The 18,827-nt window shown below is 38.5% G+C and overlaps 2 protein-coding genes across 3 annotated transcripts in view; both read right to left on the reverse strand.

The window, feature by feature from the left end:
* The window catches only part of asic2 (acid-sensing (proton-gated) ion channel 2), a 445,366-nt gene that overhangs the window by 149,359 nt on the left and 277,180 nt on the right, over positions 1-18,827 (reverse strand). The window lies entirely within an intron of this gene.
* On the reverse strand, positions 5,494-17,191 carry LOC146576563 (uncharacterized). The gene is made up of 6 exons (XM_085271936.1): positions 16,527-17,191; positions 16,079-16,106; positions 7,877-15,650; positions 6,183-6,299; positions 5,963-6,066; positions 5,494-5,860 (listed from the first exon to the last, which is right to left on the reverse strand). The coding sequence occupies exons 3-4, from the start codon at positions 14,837-14,839 to the stop codon at positions 6,279-6,281; spliced, it is 6,984 nt and encodes a 2,327-aa protein (XP_085128062.1). The 5' UTR covers positions 14,840-15,650; positions 16,079-16,106; positions 16,527-17,191; the 3' UTR covers positions 5,494-5,860; positions 5,963-6,066; positions 6,183-6,278.

Here is an 18,827-nt window from a genome sequence, read left to right on the forward strand (position 1 = left end):
CCAATGGCTCCATACACACGTACACAGACATGCGCCTCACTTTTGCTGCTTAAAATGAACAGAAAAGTCAGGCCGAAACAAATCGTTCCCAAATGAAAAGTAAAAGTCGTATTGACAAAATTCTTTCACCGTGAGCGACAGCCATGTCTAGTCTACCTAATTCTCAGTTTTCATGCCTGTGGAGCTTATTATATGGACGTGGTGACAGTGGAAAGACACCATGCTCTTCTGATTTTCAAACGAACCTTCTGAGCCATTTTAACATTAGAGTCTATGGAAGAGTTGGAGGGAGGAGGCTGTGCATTGGTGACATTTATGAAAGAACCGTAACACCTAGGACAATAGTAAACACATTGGATGAAAGAGGACAGCCATGGCTACGTTTTGAGGGTAAAATCATACCTGTAGAGCAAACGCTGAGGACACAGCAGCAGTTTTAAAAAAGATTTTAAGATTAATTTTTTTGCTCCTCTCACTCTAGCAGTTGAGCTGTCTCACTCTAGCCCCAACATTCCGTCCCATACACACCCATTATAAACTCTGAAACGGGTGAAAAAACATCATGAAACTTAAACTGGAACTGAAGAAAAAGTATAATAGATATTGAAAAGATAAATACAAGTTGAATAGTTGAATGTCTTGTCTTCGTTTTAAAGTTTGAATGGTGGCTCTATGTGAACGTATGTTGAAGTAGTAAGAGTTTAAAAATGAGTAAGTTGAATGAGAATTTGAAGGGTCTCCCCATTGAAATACATGGGAAATTTTTGTTGAATAAAGTTGAATAAAATTAAAAATATAAATGTTAAAAATGAGAAAAATAGAAGCAATGTTGTCCAAAATAATAGGAATCTAACGATGTTTGAATGGTTTTTCTAAGTTGAACGGTTTTGAAGGAGTAGGCTTTCAAAAAACGTACGGAAAAATAAAATATAATAACTAGAAAGTGCATTTTCTGAAGAAACTGCAGTGTGAATGCTTGAATCTGAATGTATGCACTGAAATGAATTAATTACTGAATTTAAGTTAAAAATCTTGAATGAGATTAAAAAAAAAACCCGAATTTAACCTGAAAACAAAAGTGCTGAACTGCTAAAAGCTGAAGGTTACACAGAAGAAGAAGTTGGAAAAAAGCTGAAAATGTTTTAATTGTAAATTAGAAAAACCTAAGAAATGAGAAAAGAACATTTAGAGTCAGAAAACATCTGAAAGAATATTAAAAGGTCATATTCTTTGAATCACTGAATGACTAAAATGTGATCCCTCCACTTGGATCCACACAGTTTAAAAAGTTTACATCTCTGAGCTTTGAAAGACAAGATGTTGGAAAGAGAACAACGATGGCGACGTTTTGAGGATAAAATGATGGCTGTAACACTGTGGAGACAGCAGCAGTTGAAAGAGAAGTGTTTCAGATGAATCTTGGCAGAGTGAGAGAGAGAGCTCGTTAAGCAGGCAGGTGTGAGCCTGGTTGCTATAGTGACCGCACCCAATGGCTCCATACACACGGACACAGACATGCACCTCACTTTTGCTGCTTAAAATGAACAGAAAAGTCAGGCCGAAACAAATCGTTCCCATATGAAAAGTACAAGTCGTATTGACAAAATTCTTTCACCGTGAGCGACAGCAATGTCTAGTCTACTGAATTCTCAGTTTTCATGCCTGTGGAGTTTATTATATGGACGTGGTGACAGTGGAAAGACACCATGCTCTTCTGATTTTCAAACGAACCTTCTGAGCCATTTTAACATTAGAGTCTATGGAAGAGTTGGAGGGAGGAGGCTGTGCATTGGTGACATTTATGAAAGAACCATAACACCTAGTACAATAGTAAACACATTGGATGAAAGAGGACAGCGATGGCTACGTTTTGAGGGTAAAATGGTGGCTGTAGAGCAAACGCTGTGGACACAGCAGCAGTTTTAAAAAATATTTTAAGATTAATTTTTTTGCTCCTCTCACTCTAGCAGTTGAGCTCTCTCACTCTAGCCCCAACATTCCGTCCCATACACACCCATTATAAACTCTGAAACGGGTGAAAAAACATCATGAAACTTAAACTGGAACTGAAGAAAAAGTATAATAGATATTGAAAAGATAAATACAAGTTGAATAGTTGAATGTCTTGTCTTCGTTTTAAAGTTTGAATGGTGGCTCTATGTCAATGTATGTGGAAGTAGTAAGAGTTTAAAAATGAGTAAGTTGAATGAGGATTTGAAGGGTCTCCCCATTGAAATACATTATAAATTTTTGTTGAATAAAGTTGAATAAAATTAAAAATATAAATGTTAAAAATATGAAAAATAGAAGCAGTGTTGTCCAAAAGAATAGGAATCTAACGGTGTTTGAATGGTTTTTCTAAGTTGAACGGTTTTGAAGTTATAGGATTACAAAAAACGTACGGAATACAGAATAAAATATAATAATAATAATAATAATAAAGATTAGAATAACAATACTGTGAATGCTTTTCAAGCATTCACACTAATAACTAGAAAGTGCATTTTCTGAAGAAACTGCAGTGTGAATGCTTGAATCTGAATGTATGCACTGAAATGAATTAATTACTGAATTTAAGTTAAAAATCTTGAATGAGATTAAAAAAAAACAACAAAAAAACCCGAATTTAACCTGAAAACAAAGGTGCTGAACTGCTAAAAGCTGAAGGTTACACAGAAGAAGGAGTTGGAAAAAAACTGAAAATGTTTTAAATGTAAATTAGAAAACCCTAAGAAATGAGAAAAGAACATTTAGAGTCAGAAAACATCTGAATGAATATTAAAAGGTCATATTCTTTGAATCACTGAATGACTCAAATGTGATCCCTCCACTTTGATCCACACAGTTTAAAAAGTTTAAATGCCTGAGCTTTGAAAGATACGGTGTTGGAAAGAGAACAATAATGGCGACAATTTGAGGGTAAAATGATGGCTGTAATACTGTGGACACAGCAGCAGTTGAAAGAGAAGTGCTTAAGATGAATCTTGGCACAGTGGCAGGCAGAGCTCGTTAAGCAGGCAGGTGTGAGCCTGGTTGCTATAGTGACCGCACCCAATGGCTCCATACACACGTACACAGACATGCGCCTCACTTTTGCTGCTTAAAATGAACAGAAAAGTCAGGCCGAAACAAATCGTTCCCAAATGAAAAGTATAGGTCGTATTGACAAAATTCTTTCACCGTGAGCGACAGCAGCTTCTAGTCTACCTAATTCTCAGTTTTCATGTCTGTGGAGTTTATTATATGGACGTGGTGACAGTGGAAAGACACCATGCTCTTCTGATTTTCAAACGAACCTTCTGAGCCATTTTAACATTAGAGTCTATGGAAGAGTTGGAGGGAGGAGGCTGTGCATTGGTGACATTTACGAAAGAACCATAACACCTAGGACAATAGTAAACACATTGGATGAAAGAGGACAGCGATGGCTACGTTTTGAGGGTAAAATCATACCTGTAGAGCAAACGCTGCGGACACAGCAGCAGTTTTAAAAAAGATTTTAAGATTAATTTTTTTTCTCCTCTCACTCTAGCAGTTGAGCTGCCTCACTCTAGCCCCAACATTCCGTCCCATACACACCCATTATAAACTCTGAAACGGGTGAAAAAACATCATGAAACTTAAACTGGAACTGAAGAAAAAGTATAATAGATATTGAAAAGATAAATACAAGTTGAATAGTTGAATGTCTTGTCTTCGTTTTAAAGTTTGAATGGTGGCTCTATGTGAACGTATGTTGAAGTAGTAAGAGTTTAAAAATGAGTAAGTTGAATGAGAATTTGAAGGGTCTCCCCATTGAAATACATGGGAAATTTTTGTTGAATAAAGTTGAATAAAATTAAAAATATAAATGTTAAAAATGAGAAAAATAGAAGCAATGTTGTCCAAAATAATAGGAATCTAACGATGTTTGAATGGTTTTTCTAAGTTGAACGGTTTTGAAGGAGTAGGCTTTCAAAAAACGTACGGAATACAGAATAAAATATAATAACTAGAAAGTGCATTTTCTGAAGAAACTGCAGTGTGAATGCTTGAATCTGAATGTATGCACTGAAATGAATTAATTGCTGAATGTTAAGTTAAAAATTCCGAATGAGCTGGAAAATACAGAAATTTTCACCTGAAAACAAAAGTGCAGAACTTTTGAAAGCTGATGTTCACACAGAAGAAGTTGGAAAAAAGCTAAACATGTTTAAAATGTAAATAATAAAAAGATGAGTAATGACAAAAGAAAATTTAGAGTCAGAAAACCTCTGAATGAATATTAAAAGTTCAAATTCTTCTAATTGAAATGAACTTAAAAGATGAACAAAAATTCTGGAGAAAATACAAACTTTAATATACAGCATAATGTTTTTCAGACATATACACATGTGTATATCATGTTTAATAGTATTACATACATCAATTTGTTTTGTATGTCATAGAAAATAACATAAAAATCTTAAGTCATATTTTACAGCTTCTTTCTGAAAAGGACTAGTAGAATAAATAAAAATAACTAAATTAAATAACTAAATAAAAAATAATAAGCAAGATATGAAATACATGAAAATTCAACTTTTAAAACCACAATCCTGAACCTTTAAATTGTGTTGGTTTCTTAGAACATGGCTGAACAGCTGTTTCTATCGTCCTACTTAATCTGTCTACACATCTTTTTATTACTCATTCTTCTTTATGTTTTAATGTAAACAGAGTCCACACAGTGGTAAAAGAGAACTGTATAGAGATTTTTGAGTAAAGTCAAATGAAAGCGTAAGGTGGTGACACAGTTTAACACATGCAAATAATCAAATAAACACATTAGTCCTTTTTGTGAACATGGATAAATAAGTATCAATACAGCATTGTTCAGCCATGCCACTAAATGCTTTTTTACACATTGTTTTAACCTGGGCTCAGACACAAAGTCCCAAAATTAGTTAGTCCCTGACTTTGAGTTGTGGTTATGACTAATTATTATACACAAGGCTTTATCTATCTGAACTCTAAGGACACAAATATGAAAAAAAAAACCTATACTTACCAGCTGATACCCCACACTACACACTAGGTGTGCCATGTGACCTGAAACTTTGGTACAAAATCATCATAATCATTCTGTTAACACTGTTTTTTAACGCTGTTTGTGTTGCTGTTCAGCAGTTTAAAATGTTTTAGATTGGATTACATGGAATGAATTTGAATTTTCTTGGGGGGTTTTGTGTGTGTTTTGTTCTTAGCAGATTTTTTCTTCCATACTGTTGAATTCCAGTTACCACATTTCTGGTCATATGACATCCCGAGTGCCCACTTAAAAAAAATCCCCACAGTTAATTCAACATTAGAACAAAATAAAAATATCCATCCATCCATCCATTCGCTTCCGCTTATCCTTTCCAGGGTCGCGGGGGGCGCTGGAGCCTATCCCAGCTGTCATAGGGCGAAAGGCGGGGTACACCCTGGACAGGTCGCCAGTCTGTCACAGGGCCAACACACAGGGACAGACAACCATTCACACTCACATTCACTCGCACATTCACACCTAGTGACAATTTGGATTAATCAATTAACCTATCCCCACAAATAAAAAAATAAAAATATGTTAAAGAAAAAAAGGTTTGCTCTGTGATGAAATACTAAATAAGCATACATTGTACAGAGCACTAACAATGACAACAATCCTTTAGCCTGTTGATCAGAGAGAGGCAGTCATTATGTCCATTTAAAACCTGTAATCACAGAGCACAACGTTTCTGTGAAACTATGAAGTCCCATATGATCCTCATCATGTCCAGTGACTTCAGAGTGGATCCTCCCTGTCATCCGGCCAGTGTTTGATGTGTGGCAAGCAGCACAGAAGCAGGATAGCTGAGGACTTTAAAAGAAGAGCAGAAAACAGGAATATGTAGTTGTAAATGTAAATATCAGTGATACTTGTCTTGTCAAAGGGAATAAAATAATGAAAATGTTAACTTACACACTCATTTAGGGAGGATCTTGACACTGCACAGAGGAGGCACAGTCAGTCTGACAATGATGGTGATCTCCAGGGATGTTTTCCTGCAGCAACATTCCTGCCAACTGGCCGTATGATCCAGAGTAGTTGGTTTGTAATAAACAGAAAGGTGTATATGTTAGGTAGTGTGCACTCAGAGCTGGTCCTAAGAAACAAACACATCCTGTAATAAACTGAATACCTGTAGTAGTGCTGCTGCAAATATGAAGCCCTTCTATCATGAGTGGTTTCAAAGAAGGTGTTTTGGAGGCTCAGTCACAGAAACTGTGCAGTCTGTTCAGTCCTGAGTGTCTCGGCTCTGAAGGGGATGGATCACAGAGGGAAACACCTGAGTACAGACATTACAATACACTCTAACACTCCTAAGGTCAAGTGAAAACACAATTTAAACACTTCACAAAGAATGAATACATGTTTTCATGGAAATAATGTCATTAACCCTTTTTGTTGTTAGTAAATCTCACCGACTGCTTGTGGGACAAGCTAGAAGGAAGACTTATCACAGAATCTCTCCTGTGCTCCAGATGTGAAGTCTCACGCTCTGATCGTATGGCGATGAAGATGGTGATGATGAAGTTTCTCTGATCTGTGGCATTACAGTTTCTGGCTGCTATGTGCTTCACATTGTTGGATTTTACATGTGAAGCTTGGAGAAGACACAGGAGGACTGTGTCTCTCTTAAAAAGAAAAAAAAAGAAAAACAAAGGAAACCTAACAGGAAAGGAAACCCCCCCCCCCTCAACTCCCACCGTACCCTCCCCCCCCCCCCCCCTCCCACTCAACTCCCCAACCTCACACCATCAAATGTCTATACAAATGTAGGGTATCAGCTGGTAACAGAAAGCAAGTGTAACATATGCACTACATATGTAACACTGCTGAAACATTTCTGGCCAGAAATGTGCAGTTATCAACCCAGACCCACCCTGATGATTGCACTGGCCAGAAACATGATAAAAGCTCATAAAAATTTATGTTTCATAGAAAAATTTGTCCAAAAATATAATTGTGTACTTTTGAAAAAGTTTAAAGTTTATAACAAACCAAAATAATAATATTTTTGTAAATATTATTTCAAAATAGAGGCACACATAAAGTGGCTTAACTGTCATTATTGCTGTAATTAGGTTTGTTTGTTTGTTTGTTTGTTTGTTTGTTTGTTTGTGTTTTTTAAAAAGCAACCTTTAGTCATTATTGTTCTCTCAGAAACAATGAAGAAGCTGTTGAACATTTATGTGTTGTGTGGGCAATCCTCTGGTCCACCCTCCCTCCCTCCCAGCCACAGTGAGACTGGGGCAGCCTGGCAGGATGTTGAAGCCTGGCTGCAGAGAGGATATGCCTACACTGTTCGTTTCAAACTGCTATATTTGATTTTTCTGACATTTATAGGTTACTGTTAGTGAATTTTAGATTTTCTGTAATAAATAAAATTGTCATCTTTTACTGATATCATTACTTAATTCATGTAATTGTATTTTATGTAAACAATTCAACCATTATACTGCAATGCAGAGCGTCAACTTTTAAATATCGCTCTACTTTCTTAAGTCATTCAAAAATATAGATATTACTTACTGTATTCAAAGATCTAGATCATGAATCATCACAGGACAATACACAGTATACTGGGTCATGGTAACTATGGTATGTCTTCATGACTCCAGAATGGAGACATCGATCTGACTGAGAAATGAAAATTAGGTCAAGCAGTGTGTTCTTCTCTGTGGTAGGGGCAGTGATGACCTGTGCGTATCCCCTAGACTCAAACAGCTCCAGGATTAGTTTGTTTGCACTGGATAAAACATTCTCATTAAAATCACCACAAACTATGATGGGATGACAGTCCATGATCTCCAATGAGTCTAATAGGCTTACCAGGTTTTTCAGGAATGGCCTCAGAGTGTAGTCTGGAGGTCTGTATACAACTGCAATCAGAGCACTGACTGGTGCTTCAACCTTTAAAGCCAGAAATTCAAGGTCAGTTACATTATGGATGTACTGTTTTTCATGCACTTGAATGTCACTTTTCACATAAACAGCAACTCCACCACCACTTCTGTTTGCCATCTGGGGAAAGTTTGTGTAGGACAGGTGTCTGTTGCGTTTGAACAAATTGTAATTTTCCAAGTGGAGACTCTCTGCGACAAAAGAGCCCCGCAGGTGTGTTTCTGTTAGGCACAAAACATCTGCTAGACACAATTCATGGTGACTTTTGATGTCATTAATGTGAGCTGGCAGTCCCTCTGTATTATGATGAACAATGGTGAAAACCTCTGACCTGCTGAGGGTTTGTCTCACGTGTAGAAGAGGCATCATGTCATCAAGGTTGGCTTGTCTCATGTTCTCAAGTGCTGCAGTGATTTCTGGGTTGGTGAATATTTTTTTCTCCTCCATATCAAGAAGATACAGTCCACTGAGAGACGTCACTCTACTGACAGCTACGTAGGCCATGCCGGGCTCAAAAATGCTCTTAAGAGAGACAACAGCTGATGTAGTTGTCATACCCTGTACCTTATGTATTGTACATGCAAAGGCCAGCTTCACTGGGAACTGTCTTCGTACCACTCCTTTCTGCTTCAGATTCTCCTCTGCTCTCTCAATGTACACCATGTCGTCTGCTGGTGTGCGGTTATTCTTTCCAGATGTCTCATTATCCATTTTAAGTCCAAGTTTGATGATGTGTTGGTCGTTTTCAGAGTGAACTACTCTAAGTAGTTTTCCAAAAGCTCCATTAACCAAACCATTTTGTATGTCAATGTTTCTGGTGAGCATGACACGAGCTCCTTCTGCAACTTTCAGTGTGTCTGGTAACTCGTTTTTACCTCCTTTCAACGGTCTGTCTTGAAGTGCCATTCTGCCAGTTCTAGGATCTTTTCTATAATCATCTGCATGGATGTCAATGATATGAGTGTGGAGCAGAGCCAGTGTTGAAGAGTTGTGTGCATCCACTTCTTTATTAGTTGCAAAAATGTGCAATGCATCAGTCGGACAATGGGCTGGTTCAGTTATGGCCTGTAACAACAAATCTCTATCTGCTTCGCAAAGCTCATCCAACTTTCCTTTTACACGAATTCTGTTCAGCATCTCAGCAAAGACAACATCATCTTTCTGACGCATAATCTCAGTCAGAGTGATCATCTGAAAATGCTCCCGCCACAGGTCGATCTCGGACGGGTCGTGCACACAGAGAGGTTTAGACTGTCGCACTGGGGGTAGCTGATAGAAGTCTCCGACAGCAATGACTGACATGCCTCCAAAGGGTCTCCGAGTCCCTTTGATCTGTTTGAGTCTTGCATCTACATATGCAAAGAGATGTCTTGACACCATAGACACTTCGTCAATGACGATTATTTCAGCATTCAAAAGTTCTGATCTGACTTCATCCAGCTGATTGCCAAGTCCCTGAATGGGAGGTTTTAAGCTTCTCGGGAGCTTGAGAAGAGAATGCAGTGTTGTTCCAGAAATGTTAAAAGCTGCAGTCCCAGTGAAAGCAGTTAACAGGACAGTGGGTTTTGATATGTCAACGTCGTCTGCATATCTGGGCACTTTGCTCAGTATCTTAGATGCTTCTGAGTAGATGCATTTGATAAGATGTGATTTTCCTGTTCCAGCACCACCATTAATATAAAAGAAAAACTGCTCTGGATTTAGAGCACAGACTCTTTTAATGCACCAGTCTCTAACTGCATAAAATATGCAGGCTTGCTTCTTATTCAGATTTTGAAACATCTGACGTAACAATGTGGGATCAATAGCAGGGGGTTCCCTGATGGCTCTGACTTCTGTTGAAGCATCAGCCTGACGGCTGTAGTCGGGCACATCTTCCTGTTCATTTTCATTGTCTCGCTCTCTTTCTTGTTCAACAAGTGGCAACCTTACGAGATCTGATTCAGGTGCCAGATTACACCATTCGTCAGTCACACCTCTGTTCTGCTCATATTCCTCAACAGCGCTCTCGATCTCCTCACTGTTTTTCTCATATTTTTCTCTGTTTCTTTTGACAATGTGTTGCACGTACTCAAGACGGTCAGTACCTGGCAGCTGTACACAGCCAGCACCATAGAAAGCCTGATAGGTTGGCAACGATGGTGTTTTCAGTTCGTGGTCTGAACGATGAGGAAGGTACAGTTTAAGCAGTCTTCCGTAATATTGCTCTGGATGTTTTTCTTGTGAGCAGCGGTGAAATCTGATGATAGCAGGCTTATTGTTTTTGCGCCTTTGCACAAACCCCATCTCATTGAGAAGGGGCAAAACATCTTTACCTTTTTTCTGTTGGCCATAGACAATCCTGCAAGTAGCAGCAAAGTCTGCCATGCACATCTCCTCATACTCTGGTGTTTCAGGTCTGGCTTTGTATTTGTCATTCAAAGATGTCATCCAAACATTGGAAGACTCAGGTGTTGTGTTGTCCAGAACTGACAGGGGACGACTCATTTTCACAGGATTATCATCAGTTGGAATGAATATTACAGCACGTGAACATTGCTTCATGTGAAGACCACATGCACGAGCAACACACTCCTGTGCACTGATCTCTCGCTTCTTTGAATATGCCTGCATGACGGCTCTCATTTCATCGCACTCATTTACACTGTCCTTATGGGAGTTCTCAATGACAGTTTTCAGGTACTCAGATAGCCCGCCCTCTTTTTTTGATATATATTTCATTAAATAATTTGCAGCGCCGAAAGCATCTAAAACAAAGCTTATGTCGATATTACTGTTCCAGGCTTCAAGCAGATGTGGATTATAGCCATTTATCCAAGAGTCTTTTGGATCACGCTTTAGTATGATCGTACTCCTCATGTTCATTTTATTCAGGTATCTCTCATATTCTGCATGTGTCAACTTGCATCTTTCCAAGAGCTGCTCTAAACTCATGGAAGCAGTTTCAGGTTCATTCAGCAGCTGGTTCAGTGGTCTGAGCTTGTTCTTTGCCGTTTCTACTTCCAGTGCATCATCCTCACTGGGTCTTGTGATCATTGTCTCATTGCAGGGTGGTTTGGGAAAACCAAAACGGCACCCGGAGCTTAAACTCCTAAAGCACGTCTTTGTGTGGTTCTTACTGTGTTTTTGCACTTCTGTTACTTTTTTGTACAGTTCAGGTTGTTTATGTGGATCAGGCAGCTGAGCTGTGATGTATTTGTTTATAAAATCAACAACAGTTTGCTCATCATCCTCCTCAAACACAGGAGCACCTTCTACCCACAGGAGACAGTGTATGTGTGGGCTTCCTCTGTGCTGAAACTCAACTCTGTAAAAGTAGTCAATGACTTTGCCAAGTGGCTCTGCGGGAGATAAGAGTAAATCTCTGAATAATGCTTCAACTCTCTTGTCAAACATGCGCATTGTTGTGACAGGATTGCTTCTCAGGATGTCACACTTTGCTGACCAGTCGAGTCCTTCAAAATTCACTTGTTCACCTTGCTGCCTTGTTATTGCCTCGATCACTTCAGGCCAGCGCATTTCAGCAGCTGAAAATGTGCAAAAGAACGTGGGAGTTCCCAACTGTCTGATCATGGCAAAAAGATCTCTTGTTGTTTTCTCCCAATAGGCTGGGGTTCCTCTCAGAGGCTGCATGAATCTCACTGCATCTTTATTTCGCACCAGTTTCTCCACCTCATGTTTATCTTGTAACATGCCTGAGGTTATTTTTCTACCATCTCTGGTCAGAGGCTTTGCCTTCCTTAACTGTACTGTCATGCTGGATGTAGCCAAGTGTATTTCAGTCACAAACTGTGCAAAGAATAAATAGTTTGTGTCTTTGGCAAAACGATCATCAATGCAGAAAAGTCTTGATTTGAAATACCCACTGGGGGATACTTTGATCAGCCTTCTTTCATCAAGTGTGTTTTGGCCTGTAGGAAACTGCACAGGGAAGGCCATGGCCTCCAGTTTAGGTGTTTTGAAAAAACTTATTGGATTGTTTCTCTCTGCAGGAGCAACAGAGTAGATTCCTTCACTGAAACATAATATCTCCTCAGCCACATCAGGGGGCTGCAAACAGGACTCGAGTGCAAAACCACCATTAGTCAGTCCATCTGCTTGCTCTGAATCATCTCTCATCTGTTCATGCGATTGTTCACCATCACAGGGTAACATGTCAATGTCCTGTTCATTTATATTTTGTGCTTCACTCAGTGCATTTTTCTCACAGCTGTCAATTTCCATTAAATCAGCCTCATCATAATCGTCCTCATTCATGTTTTCATCATCATCATCCTCATCATCTTCATCAGGAAGAGTTGGATCACACAGCTCAGCATCATCTCTGATGCTCACATCCTTATACTGTGGATGAATCTGCTTGAGTTTATGCAGTGCTTGCACAAGTTTAGACCAGCTTACAGTCTGAAACAGCTGATGACCTTTGTAAGACAAGCGTCTCTTCAATTTTACTCTGATCACCTGAGAATTAATTCTCAATCGAGGTAGTGTTTCAACAGTTTCCTGTACCTCTGATGGGACACAGACCACATTTCCTCTAATTGCTCTTTGTCTGCCTTTGGGAAGAGGAATGATCTTGGCAAATGGTATGCACTTGGCTATGAGATGTCTCTCCAGTATGTTGAGATCAGAAAGTTCAGCTGGAATATCAGCAAGATCCAACTTATTGGCAACAGCAAGTGCTGGCATGGATCCATTTTTAAGATGATCGTGGCAGGTGTGACATATCCACTCTCTCTTTCTCTCATCAGGCACTTTGCACTGCTCATTTCTGCAGTTTTCATCACAAACATGAACAAACTTTCCTGTCAAACATGTTGCAACTACATGTGGGTTTTTGACATACTTTGACCTTGTGCAGGGTCGCACTTGGTTTGGAAATGAAGCCTTGAAGCATACAGTACATGGGTATGATGGTCCAGCTTTGATTTGTGATTTGAACACAGATATGGCCTCGTTAATCACACTGTTGTCACTCTCTTGGGTTTGTCTGTTCACCCATCTGTATTTCCTTTTTATTTTCATGGCACATCTCATGTTGTGCATAATCCTAAATGCAAGATTACTTTGATACCTGTCTCGCATTAGTTGTTTCATCAGTTGTCTCTGTCTCTCTCTGAATTCAAAGTTTTCTCGATACCTTTTAGTGATGTAGCTTTTTTTCTCCTCTCTGAAATCAGTATTCTCATAGTAACGTCTTTTTATATATTGTTTTTGTTTTTGTCTAACTTTAGCATTCTCACAGTAACGTCTTTTAACATACTGTTGTTGTTTCTGTCTGAATTCTGCATTCGCATGGTAACATCTTTTCATATACTGTTGTTTTTTCTGTCTGACTTCAGGATTGTTTTTATATGCCTCGCTTGTGCAAGATTTTTTCTTTTCTTTGTAATTTTTATTTGAAGCATACTTTTGTCGTTCTTTCCTTTTTTGGTTTTCTTTTCTCTTATTTCTGGGTTTCTCTGATGCCATTAATCTTCTTCTCATTTTTTGCCTTTGTTGTTTATTAACTTTTTTCAGTTTTTGTAAAACTATATCAGAAACATCACAGGCAGCAACATTTTTTATTGCAGCATTTGATTGACATGAAAAAGCATCACTTGATGGAAGGAAACTTAATTCACTGCATAGTTGTTCAGTGGGTATATTAGGAGGTTCATTCTGATCTTCATATGATGTGAACTGAGTCACGTGGACTTCTTTTTGTTTCACCAGTGGCGTACAAATGGACATTTGACAAAAGATATTTTCAGTCGGATCAGTGGTTGTGTTTCTCCTTGGAGTAGAGGAGTTTGCTTCATCAACAGTTGTATCAGAGTGAGTAGGTGCCACAGCAGTGGAAGCTGTTGGTCTGCAGACTGTGTCTGTGATAGTATCACTCAGGTTGACTGTGCTCATACTGTAGAACTGCACAGGCTTCAGTTCATAGTTACAAGAGGGTGATATCTCCATCATTTCATAAGAATCTTGTAGCCTCTTAATCATGTCACTGAGGAGTGTGAATTTCAGCATCACAGCTGTACCACGATTACGTGACTGTAGTAGTAGAGGAAGACCACTGGGTGTTCTGGAGTGTGGGTCAAAGAAACCATATTTGCCTGATGTGGATCTGAACACTGCGATACACAATCCACTCATAATCAGTAAGGCATACTGCACATCTGACAACAGGCAGCTCAGTCCTGCTTCTAAGCTGAGAAAGGTATCTACTGCCTCCTCTGGAGGTTCTTCAAATGTCCCATACCGGGAAGGCTGTGTCATGTTGACATGATACATAGACCTGCGAGCATCAACTTTGTCTGGCAGCTCATCGGTAGCCAAATGAATATTTTTAGGAAATCTTTTCTTGACCTCTTTGTACATCACATCACCTTTATCCAAGACCAGATTAAGGTCAGCTGTAGTCATGTTTTCATTCTCATGAAGGAAAGCAAGAAATGTGAGTGAGTTACATGTGCACTGCTTGTTTCTAGAGTCTCCATATTTAGGATGAGCCTGGCTGCGAGATGCACAGACATGTATAACAGAGGGCTGGTTTTCAAGGTTCACTCTTTCTGCATGAGATGGTCCTGCCACATCACTGTGACAGCCTCTTTTCAAAAAATCAGCATAACCCACCTGTGGGTTACATGACACCTCATGTTGTTCATTAACTTTATGCTGCAGTCCACTCTTTACAGCATCAGCATAAGATACCTGTTGTACATGTGCAGGAACATGTTGACCTGCCTGTTTGACACTGTCAGAATTGGTCTTTGTAGACACACTGTCTTCTGCAGAGCTCTGAGGAAAATCAAACTCAGCTTGTTCACATGTTGGTACTTTGTGAAACTCATGAAACTTTTTCCAGCGTTGTTTTGCAGCTTGTGACTTTTTCTGCTTCCTTGGCATTTTCACACACCTGCAAGTGTTTCTTAGTCTTTAGAAAATATGTTCACAAGATAAGAGTGGCACACACAAGGAGATGTGGTCTTTGTTTTTATATTTCAGTTTTTATTTGTCTTAAACAGTTGTCTTTCGTTTGACAGTTTGTTCTTCAGTTGAGAGAATATTATGCACTCTCTTTATTGGCTTGGCATTTTTCAGCAGCAAGCCAAGAGTGAAAAACAGGTAGAGAGAAAATTTAGAAGAGAGAACAGGCAGAGCAGGAGAGACACGGCTGGGAAATCACAATCAAACCGTGAATTAGTTTTCTTTGTTTGTTCAGTTTGTTCTCAGGTAGAGGCAATATATGCACTCTTTATTGCTTTAATGGCTTGGCGTTTTTCAGCAGCAAGCCAAGAGTGAAAAACAGGTAGAGAGAAAATTTAGCAGTGAGAACAGGCAGAGCAGGAGAGACACGGCTTTAAATCAAACCGCAGATTTTTCTTTGTTTGTTCAGTTTGTTCATAGGTTGAGGCAAAATATGCACTCTTTATTGCTTTGTTGGCTTGGCGTTTTTCAGCAGCAAGCCAAGAGTGAAAAACAGGTAGAGAGAAAATTTAGCAGAGAGAACAGACAGAGCAGGAGAGACACGGCTTTAAATCAAACCGCAAAAGGATTGTTGGTTTGGCAAAATTTCTCACAAACCACAGAGTGAAATACAGATGGAAAGAAGGCAGAGACAATAGGTGGAGCAGGACAGAGGATAGAGGGGTTGGGGGGTTGGGATGTGAGAGAGAAGACTGGAGATCTGGTCCTTGTTCTTCTTCTTCTACACACTCTGAACAAAAAACAAGAAAAAAAAATAATTTTATTAAAATTATATCACATGGTAATTGTATGAACTAAATGTGACTACTGCAAAAGGACAAAACAAATATTCAAGCTAAACTGTTGTCGGCTGCCATGTGCAAAAAGTTGCATAATTGGGCACTTTTTAAAAGAATAAATATTTAATTAAATTCAGCAATAATATTTTTAAATACAAATATGATTGAGTGAATCATTAATTAATCACATGTAGTGTGACTACAAAAATGTACGAAAAAAATATTTTAGCCCAATTGTTAAGCTGCACTTATGTGTATTTATTATAAAATTGTGTTTAAAAGGTCTAGCACAAAGTTTGAACCCATCACTTTACAGCTTATATTAGTCATATTATTTTTTTATTTTGGTCTACTTCTCTTACGGTATGTGCACACCTACCAGGCAAAGCACAGTGTCAGTCAGGTTCCTGAAAGAAACGAGAAATAATACGTTAGTTGTCTGTACAGTGTTATCAGACTAACAGAAATACAAAGCCCACACGACATGATACACTGAACTTCTAGTCAGCAGGGTAATTATAGAGTAATATAGCACACCAACTGATACAGCAGTCATTTTACAATTCAAACTAGTTAACTGAAGTATTGCCACTTATGTAAGGCTACTGTTAGACTGTTACTAGCCTTAGCATTGCTGCTAGCGCTAGAATTCTGGCTAGCATTAGCACTTCAGTTAGTGTTAGCAATGCAGCTAGCGTTAGCAATGCAGCTAGCGTTAGCATTGCAGCTAGCGTTAGCATTGCAGCTAGCGTTAGCAATGCTGCTAGCGCTAGCACTCTTACTGTTAAAACTGAGCCACAATGGCAATAATAAAGCTAATTTCTTACTTTTGTCTCACTGACCGGCAAGAAATATCACAGGAATATTATTTTTGTCAGTTAACAACTGCTAAGGCTAGTGTTAGCACTATAGCTAGCGTTAGCATTGTTGCTAGCATTAGCATTGAAGCTAGCGTTAGCACTGCTGCTAACAGCAAAACGTAATAAACGTATATAAATGATAGCGAAGGTTATTCTTTTTTCTTTCTTTCTTCTTTGAATTGTTTTTAACTCTGTTGGACTTGATATGTGAGTTTAAATGTCAAACATGTATTTTTTCCATCATAAAAATAAAACACTGCAGTACTGAGTGTACTGTACTTACCACAGCAGAGAGCAAAGCGGAATGACGACAGTTGGTCCAGTGATAGGTTAAAAACAGATGAGGCGTTCAGGTGGTGCTTGGAAATTTGACCATCAGTTTGAACAGCAATAATGAGCATATACATGTCTGTGTGTTGGTCTCTGTGTGTGACAGACATAGAGAGATAGAGGGAAAAAATACACTATACTAGTGTACAAATTGGTCCTTTTTGCCCAAGTATAAGCGAATGAGTGACATACAGAAAAACAGGGCAACTGGCATTAAATGAGCAAATAAAAAGTATTAAATCTTGAACTGTTTTGTGGGTTTTATTTTAAGACTACTTTGAGTGTATTCGTGGGGAGATAAACTATACAGACTATAAACAAAGACATTAAATGAGATTAGATTAGTTAAACGTTAGTTAAAAGGTGGGAAAATTAACTAAAGACCGATAGATGCTGAGAGCTTTAATTATCCAGTCAGAAAGGATGATTTTGAAGTCATCAACTGACTCCAACTGCCCAGATCTGAAAAACCTTTGTGCCAATCACAATGCTCTACTTAGTTGGCATATACTAACTACTGAAAAACTATTAATCTGTGGCAAAACCCTGTCAAATCTGTCTTATTGTACTATTGAAAAAGTTAATCTTACTACAATCTAACATTTTTAGGTTTAACCTTGGCAGAGTGAGAGAGAGCTCGTTAAGCAGGCAGGTGTGAGCCTGGTTGCTATAGTGACTGCACCCAATGGCTCCATACACACGACACAGACATGCACCTCACTTTGGCTGCTTAAAATGAACAGAAAAGTCAGGCCGAAACAAATTGTTCCCATATGAAAAGTACAAGTCGTATTGACGAAATTCTTTCACCGTGAGCGACAGCAGCTTCTAGTCTACTGAATTCTCAGTTTTCATGCCTGTGGAGTTTATTATATGGACGTGGTGACAGTGTAAAGACACCATGCTCTTCTGATTTTCAAACGAACCTTCTGAGCCATTTTAACATTAGAGTCTATGGAAGAGTTGGAGGGAGGAGGCTGTGCATTGGTGACATTTATGAAAGAACCATAACACCTAGTACAATAGTAAACACATTGGATGAAAGAGGACAGCCATGGCTACGTTTTGAGGGTAAAATCATACCTGTAGAGCAAACGCTGCGGACACAGCAGCAGTTTTAAAAAAGATTTTAAGATTAATTTTTTTGCTCCTCTCACTCTAGCAGTTGAGCTGTCTCACTCTAGCCCCAACATTCCGTCCCATACACACCCATTATAAATTTTGAAACGGGTGAAAAAACATCATGAAACTTAAACTGGAACTGAAGAAAAAGTATAATAGATATTGAAAAGATAAATACAAGTTGAATAGTTGAATGTCTTGTCTTCGTTTTAAAGTTTGAATGGTGGCTCTATGTCAATGTATGTGGAAGTAGTAAGAGTTTAAAAATGAGTAAGTTGAATGAGAATTTGAAGGGTCTCCCCATTGAAATACATGGGAAATTTTTGTTGAATAAAGTTGAATAAAATTAAAAATATAAATGTTAAAAATGAGAAAAATAGAAGCAGTCATGTCCAAAATAATAGGAATCTAACGATGTTTGAATGGTTTTTCTAAGTTGAACGGTTTTGAAGGAGTAGGCTTTCAAAAAACGTACGGAAGAATAAAATAGAACTAGAAAGTGCATTTTCTGAAGAAACTGCAGTGTGAATGCTTGAATCTGAATGTATGCACTGAAATGAATTAATTACTGAATTTAAGTTAAAAATCTTGAATGAGATAAAAAAAAAAAAAACCCGAATTTAACCTGAAAACAAAAGTGCTGAACTGCTAAAAGCTGGACGTTACACAGAAGAAGGAGTTGGAAAAAAACTGAAAATGTTTTAAATGTAAATTAGAAAACCCTAAGAAATGAGAAAAGAACATTTAGAGTCAGAAAACATCTGAATGAATATTAAAAGGTCATATTCTTTGAATCACTGAATGACTCAAATGTGA

Source organism: Mchenga conophoros, linkage group LG4 (assembly GCF_057382185.1).
Source record: "Mchenga conophoros isolate Kocher_MC1m ecotype Shallow Benthic linkage group LG4, M_conophoros_male_GT1.1, whole genome shotgun sequence".
In the NCBI taxonomy this organism is placed as follows: Eukaryota; Metazoa; Chordata; class Actinopteri; order Cichliformes; family Cichlidae; genus Mchenga; species Mchenga conophoros.

Bases quoted from the DNA above. Each gene is read 5' to 3' on its own strand.
- LOC146576563 (XM_085271936.1), bottom strand. From the start codon at position 14,839: ATGCCAAGGAAGCAGAAAAAGTCACAAGCTGCAAAACAACGCTGGAAA. The intron at 6,300-7,876 runs GTAAGCCTATTA...CATCCCCTTCAG, and splicing joins GGCCATTCCTGAAAAACCTG to AGCCGAGACACTCAGGACTG.